This window comes from Argentina anserina, chromosome 5 (genome assembly GCF_933775445.1).
Source record: "Argentina anserina chromosome 5, drPotAnse1.1, whole genome shotgun sequence".
Classification (NCBI taxonomy): Eukaryota; Viridiplantae; Streptophyta; class Magnoliopsida; order Rosales; family Rosaceae; genus Argentina; species Argentina anserina.
The window spans coordinates 15,427,124-15,433,953 of NC_065876.1; the positions used below are offsets into that span (position 1 = coordinate 15,427,124).

Consider the following 6,830-nt stretch of genomic DNA (forward strand, 5'->3'; position numbering starts at 1 on the left):
TTGCACTGGTGCCTTCCTACTGATCACATTTCTACGCTCAACTCTGATGTTGCAGATATACAGGGAAAATTCTCTTAGTGCTGGGGGTGTAAATATTGATTTAAACATGTGATTCGCTCCCAATGGTAAGAGTATCTCAATTATCCTATTTATGAGGATCAACCTTAATCACCACAGTGCTATACAGATGAAAGATGATGATTTATGATACAGTATCCCATATTCTGGGATTTCAAGAAATCATAGCGTTGCAGCCACATTGCAGTTTTGTTGTTTTTGGCCTTTAATCATCTTATAAACCAAAACTAAAATAGGCATCATGAAAACAGAACTAGAACCATGTCTCTACTTCACATGAAAATATGTACCAATCATTAAAGACCAGAGAACCAAAGAGACAGTGCAACTGAGCGTGCAAAATATGAAACAAAATCTGTGTCGATTCATATGAAAGTTTGGTAAACCAAAACATTCTCAGGGATACACTACTCATTATGCGAATCAAAGGCAGAACTGAATTGGAGAAAATAAAGTATTGAGCACACATTTCCTTAATCTGCATAACCGAGATTCAAACTAGAAAGAGGATAAAACATGCATTAGATTATAATAAAAACAAAATTGCAATACACTAGGCTCTGGAGAGATAGAATAGATAAAGACACCTCAAACAGGGTAAACACAGAGGAGCCGCCCCATGAATGGTTCTTCAAGAAGAAACTTTCATCTTCTTCCAGTTATCCTCAACAAAGGGGATATCACGCCCTGTATCTCTTGCAAAGATAGCTGTATTCTTACTTCCTCCTCGACAGCACGTTTAATGTTTCTTATCAGACCCTTCAACTCTGTAGAAGCTCTAATGTCATCAGCCCTCATCTCAATAACCTTCTCTGTCAACCCCATCAACAACCTCGAGTACCTTGGCATGGTACAGTGCTTCTGCAAGAACACCAACAACACTCCGAGCTCCTCCAAATCCAAATTCGAAACACATTTCAGCAACTTCTTTCTAGACACCAGTTCCTCCATCACAGCCACAGCATTCTCCGGATTCTTACTCCTCCCCAACACAGACACCAAAGCTTCCTTATGCCTAAACTTCTTCAACAGCCTGTCATGCTCCCCCAACTTCACTTTCCACGGCCTCATCACCAAATAATCCCTCTCTGACGGCTTCTCTGACTGCCCTCTCTGAAAATACCTAAAACTAGTCGGCTTCAAAACCCTCATCCGTGGCTCCACAGCCACAGGCCCCAACCCCAACGCATTCCCTTTCCCCAACCTCTTCAACCTCCTCTCATACTTCGTAAGCTCCTCCTCCTCCTCCTCACCTCTCCCCACATCCTCCTTACTTTTCCTCCTCCCAGCATATATTATCCCATTCGACGTTCCTATCACCCTAGTCATACAATCCGGCGAAAACGCCACCGACATGAGCGGCGCAGGGAACCGCATTGAGTGAGTAACCCTCATTTTCGCGTAATCAAACACCTTCAAGTAACCATCCAATGCCACACTCAGAATCCTATTCTGCTGCGCTTCCTCACCGCTGAGCTTCCCTACTTTCCCAACACAAATCGACGTCACCGTCTTGTTGTGGCTCTCCATTGCATACACCAGCTTCCCTCCTCCAATCAAGTCCCAAATCTTCACCGAATCTCCACCCGCCGTCGCAATCAAGCCGCCGGAGGGCAAGAACATGACGTCCTCCACCGGCTTGCCGTGGTTGACTTCGGTGACGGAGCTCGAATCCTTGTCCCTCACATCCCAGAGCTTCACTGTGTGATCATACGAGCCGGTGATGAACATGTTGGAGTCATTCGGGGACCAATCGCCGCAGCGCACGTAGTCCTTGTGGCCTAAGAAGTCGCAGATCGGAGCCTCGCCGGCGACGTCCCAGTACTTGACGACGGCGTCGTCGCCGCCGGAGATTAAATGGAGCTTGTCGTGGAGGGGGAACTTGACGAAGCGGACGGGGCGTGTGTGGGAGCGGAGGCGGCGGAGAGGGGTGCGGGTCTTGACGTCGAAGACTTGGACGAGGCCGGAGAGGTCGGCGGCGGCGAGGAGGAGGCCGTCAGAGCGGAAGGAAGCGGAGGAGACGACGTCGTTGAGGGAGAAGTTGGAGGACTGGGAGGAGGAAGAGAGGGGGTTGTAGAGGGTGAGGGAGGTGGAGTGGGCAGCGGCGAAGGAGTGAGGGGCGGCGGGGGAGAAGGTGAGGGAGTTGATGGAGGAGATGAGGTTTGGGATTTGGTTGGTTTTGAAGGAGGACCAGTATTTGGATTCTGGGGTTTGTTTTGGGGTGCGGGGCTTGGGTTTCTGCTTGGGTTTCACTGGGAACGTCTTGGAGATTTGGGGTTCCGCCATTGAAGAAGAAGAAGAAGAAGAAGAAGTCTGTGTGCGTCTGTTGGTTTTGAGCAATGAGGGTTTAAGGGTTCTTTCTGTTCTGATTTTTTAGGGTTTAACGAAAATGGGCAGACGATTCGGGCAGTTTTTGTAAATGTTTTTTTTTAAATATTTTTTCTTAAGGGAAAAAAAAACTTAAGAGTCTAAGTCTCAAAAGGTGAGCACTTCATAAGACTCTTAATTAATAGAAAGGTATTTATTAAAATGATTAAATATTTAAATTATGTCGAATAATATAAAAGAACTATTAAATTTTGTGACTTTTTTTATAAAGATTTTATGTTTTCATATTTTATCACAGAGAATTTTACATGAATTGTTGGAGATGTTTTGAACAAATCTTGTAACACTCTCATACATGGATAAACATTTGTTAGAAATTAAATGTCATTATGTCATCAATAATTTTAAGTCTTGAAATTTAACTCTAGTAGTTTACAAAAACTTTGAGATTGGTCAACATCGACTAACTTCGTGCGCTGATGCTGATCTCAATTATACTTGTGGAAGAAACTTTGTTGTCATCAACATCAGTTATTCATTTATTTAATTTCGTATAAAGAAGGGGGCATAAGTCAGAAAATAAAGTAAGAAGAGAAAACAGACTCAAAATCACCCAAAATGCAAAGAAAATACTAGAGTCGGAGGTAGGGGTACTAAAAGTAGCGTACATACATGATACATCCACAATATTATGCACACTTTCCTTCGCCTGGAAACTATATTTCCATCTTGAGCTGCAATATGGCAAATTGATTCATCAACTGCATACAGTTAAGGAGTAGAGAATGCATATTGAAATTTCAACGGCAAAATGTGAATCAGGCTTGCAGAGTCAAACCTCCTCAAGATTTTGGATATTCTGAGTTTGCAATAGTACGTTGCAAACCATAGTAAAGGCCCCAATCTTCATGAGCTTGTGTAATTCCATAGCACCAACTCTCATGTACGTGCCATCTCTAATGACGCTTCCTGTATTAACTAAATTACAGTATCCCACATCATCTGAGAACAAACATAAATCTGGATGATAAAGTGGCTGATTATATTGATAATGGTAAGTGGTGCAAGGATAAATTAAATTTGGTTCTTGACAGTGATCTGGTGAAAAGTGTTATGAGCATCCCTTTGCCCTTAAGTGAGCAAGAGGATGAAGTCATTTGGGGACCTCCTGCTAATGGTAAGTACTCCATTAAATCTGCTACTTGGATTCAACATGATAATCTTAACAAACATCAGAATATTAAGCTTTTGAACAAGATGTGGAAGCTTGGTGTCACCTAAAATTAAGTTGTTTAGCTGACTTTTGATTAGAGGACGCCTTAAAACTAGAGATAGGCTCTCAATATTTGGTCTAATTAATGATAATTCTTGCCCCGTGTGTAATGAGAATAATGAATCTGCTGACCACCTCTTTGGTGAGTGTAGTTTTGCTCAACAGGTTTGGAATATGGCTGGCCTCAACCATACTATTAATTGGTCCAAAGAATTGATTAGGGTTCTGGAGAACCTATTTCTTGCCCAAAATTATGATCAGGACCTTTTTGCAAAAGGTTGTAATATTTGCTTGGCTCATCTCGAAAGCTAGGAATGATTTGGTTTTCAGAGGAATCAGGCCAAATGCTATTGTTGTTAGCTTATATGCAGTAAACATCCGATGCCATTATTAGATGGCAAAATCCTCCTAGAGATAGAGTCAAGATTAACTTTGATGGTTCCGTTAGGAATGATTCAGTCGCTAGAGGATTCATCTTGAGGGGTGAAGATGGCCAGCCGATCTATGCTGCTACCGCTTCGTTTGGACATACTTCGGTTCCTATTGCTGAAGCTTTGGCGCTTAGGAACAGTCTGAAAATAGCCATGGAGCATGGTTTTCACTCGGTGGAGGTTGAAGGTGACACGAAGTTGATCATTGATGTTGTAAATGGTCAAACTCAACCTCCTTAGAGATTACTTGTGATTGTTAGGGACATTAAGGCCCTTGCTGCTAAATTTAGATGTATTAGCTTCCAACATGTTCTTAAGGAGGCAAACTTTGTTGCTGATGTTTTAGCTGACCTAGGACATTCCTCGCCGGCTTGTTGGTTTGAGGGAGTCCCTAGGGAGGCTTCTAGAGCACCATTATTTGATGTTGTAAACTTTAGTTGTTCCAGAGACTTTAAGTTATAATTTTAATTATCCTTCTAAAAAAACTAAATTATAGTATCAGATCGACTTACACTCATCAACATTCAACTTAAACCTTCCCATCCCACCCCAAACTTACTTCAAGACTAGGGGTCATCTACAATACCATAATATATACCATACCAACTAAATTAGAGAAGATTTTATGATTTATGTGATAGAGTCACATGGGTTTAGAGAAGCTACTGCTTCAAACAGAATGTAAAAGAAGATAAAGAGGTTGAATATATTTGTCCTTCATATCGGGCTTCTGCAGCCAAGTACAATATATAAAGAGCAAAAGAGAAGTTTTTAACAGAACATAGCACAAAAGGGTCCTGGAAACACAATATAAAAGGGTTCTGGAAGCACGGAATAGAAGAGTACAAAAGAGTACAGCTAAATTAGTCCTTGAAATGAATATCTCCTTGGATAGAGACAACTGATTAGCATGTGATGAGGTAGAGCTAATAACAGATTAATCAGAACTAATAAGAGTGGTCCTAACAAGTCCCACCCCCTAAGATAGTGCTTGCCCTCAAGCACTGAAAGTAGGAAATTTGGCCAAAATTGAGTGAGCTATCTCCCAGGAAGCATCCTCCTCTGGCAGACCTGTCCATTTGATGAGCCATATAGTCACAAACCGCTTCTTCTTTCTTTGCACAGCCATATCCAACACCTTCTTGGGTGTCCAAAGTAATTCTCCATTATCATGAAATGGAGGAAGAGTGGGTGAAGCCGAAGTGTCATCGCCTAACCGCTTCTTAAGCAATGATACATGAAAAACTGGGTGGATTTTGGAACAAGAAGGGAGGTGCAGCTTATAAGCCACTGCTCCCACCTTAGCAGCACCATAGAAGCGAGGAGCGAGCTTGTGTGAAGGCCTTTTAACTAGGGATTGTTGGCGATATGGATGAAGATTTAAAAAGACCCACTCGCCCTTTTGAAACTCTTTGTCCCTGCGTTTCTTGTCTGCTTGCTGCTTCATCCGATTTCGCGCGAGCTTCAAGTGTTGCTTGAGGGAACTCAGAAGTTGGTCATGGGTGCGGAGTGCCATGTCAATTTCCTGGATGGAGGTAGAGCCTGGGAGGTACCTTGTAACAGAAGGCGGTGGCTTGCCATACAAGGCTTCAAACGGAGTCATCTGGATTGAGGAGTGGAAAGTGGTGTTGTACCACCACTCAGCCCAATGAAGTAAATCATCCCAAGAACTAGGTTTATCAGCAACATAGCAGCGGAGATAATGCTCCAGGGAACGATTGACAAACTCGGTTTGACCGTCCGATTGCGGATGGTATGCAGAGATGTGACAGAGCTTGGTACCTTACAACTTGTGAAAAGCACGCCAAAATTGGGTAATGAATATAGGATCACGATCACTAACAATAGTCTGAGGCATATGTGCAAACGGAAAATTTCCTTGGTGAACACTGATTCTATTCCAAAGGCAGAGTAAGGATGCGAGACTGGAATGAAGTGCACATATTTGGATAGGTGATCTACCACAACCATGATGGCATTATGGCCTTGGGACAGAGGCAGGCCATCGACAAAGTCTATGGAAATGTCAGTGTAAAATGTCCACCGGAATGGGAAGAGGTTGTAGCAATCCCGGTGGCCGGATAGTCTCATAAGATTGCCTCTGGCACTGGTCACACTAAGCTATATAAGCTTTGACATGTTTACGCATCTCCGGCCAAGTAAAATTGCGGGCAAGATGCACAATACTGCGTAAATAACCAGAGTGGCCAGCCTCAAATTGGCGTGATGGCGCATCCGACACTGTATTTTGCGACCTCGCGCGGTACTCAATCTCATAATCATACCCAACCAACTTCGACAACCATTTGTGTTGAGAAGGAGTGGAGATAGGTTGATCGAGGAGGTGGCGCAAAGTCTGGTGGTCAGTGATGATCTTGAATTTGTGACCTAGAAGATAATGACGCCATTTACCCACTACAAAGATGATAGCCATCATCTCTTTGTCGTAGGCTAAGAGTTTCTGATGGTAAGGGGAGAGTGCTTTGCTCAGGTAAGCGACGGGGCGCCTCTCTTGTGACAACACCACACCCAAACTCGTACCGGATGCATCGGTTTCGACTACAAATGGTTGCGTGAAGTCTGCTAAAAAGAGAACTTGTGCGGTGGTGACAGCTTGCTTGAGGGCAGTGAAGGCGGCGTCAGCCTCTGGTGACCAAGAGAACTGATCACGTTTCAGCAAGGCAGTGAGGGGTTGGGCTATGAGGCCGAAATTGCAGACC

The 6,830-nt window shown here is 43.4% G+C and overlaps 2 protein-coding genes across 2 annotated transcripts; both read right to left on the reverse strand.

Moving 5' to 3' along the window:
• Positions 1-516: 516 nt before the first annotated feature.
• LOC126794388 (protein SLOW WALKER 1) lies at positions 517-2,429 on the reverse strand. The gene has a single exon (XM_050521098.1). It carries the CDS (start codon positions 2,362-2,364, stop codon positions 724-726), a length of 1,641 nt encoding a protein of 546 aa, XP_050377055.1. The 5' UTR covers positions 2,365-2,429; the 3' UTR covers positions 517-723.
• Positions 2,430-5,107: 2,678 nt separating this feature from the next.
• Positions 5,108-5,713, reverse strand: LOC126795591 (uncharacterized). Its single transcript, XM_050522402.1, has one exon. The coding sequence runs from the start codon at positions 5,711-5,713 to the stop codon at positions 5,108-5,110; it is 606 nt and encodes a 201-aa protein (XP_050378359.1).
• Between the last annotated feature and the right edge of the window lie 1,117 nt (positions 5,714-6,830).

Coding starts and splice junctions, on each gene's coding strand:
- LOC126794388 (XM_050521098.1), bottom strand. CDS start 2,364: ATGGCGGAACCCCAAATCTCCAAGACGTTCCCAGTGAAACCCAAGCAG.
- LOC126795591 (XM_050522402.1), bottom strand. CDS start 5,713: ATGACTCCGTTTGAAGCCTTGTATGGCAAGCCACCGCCTTCTGTTACA.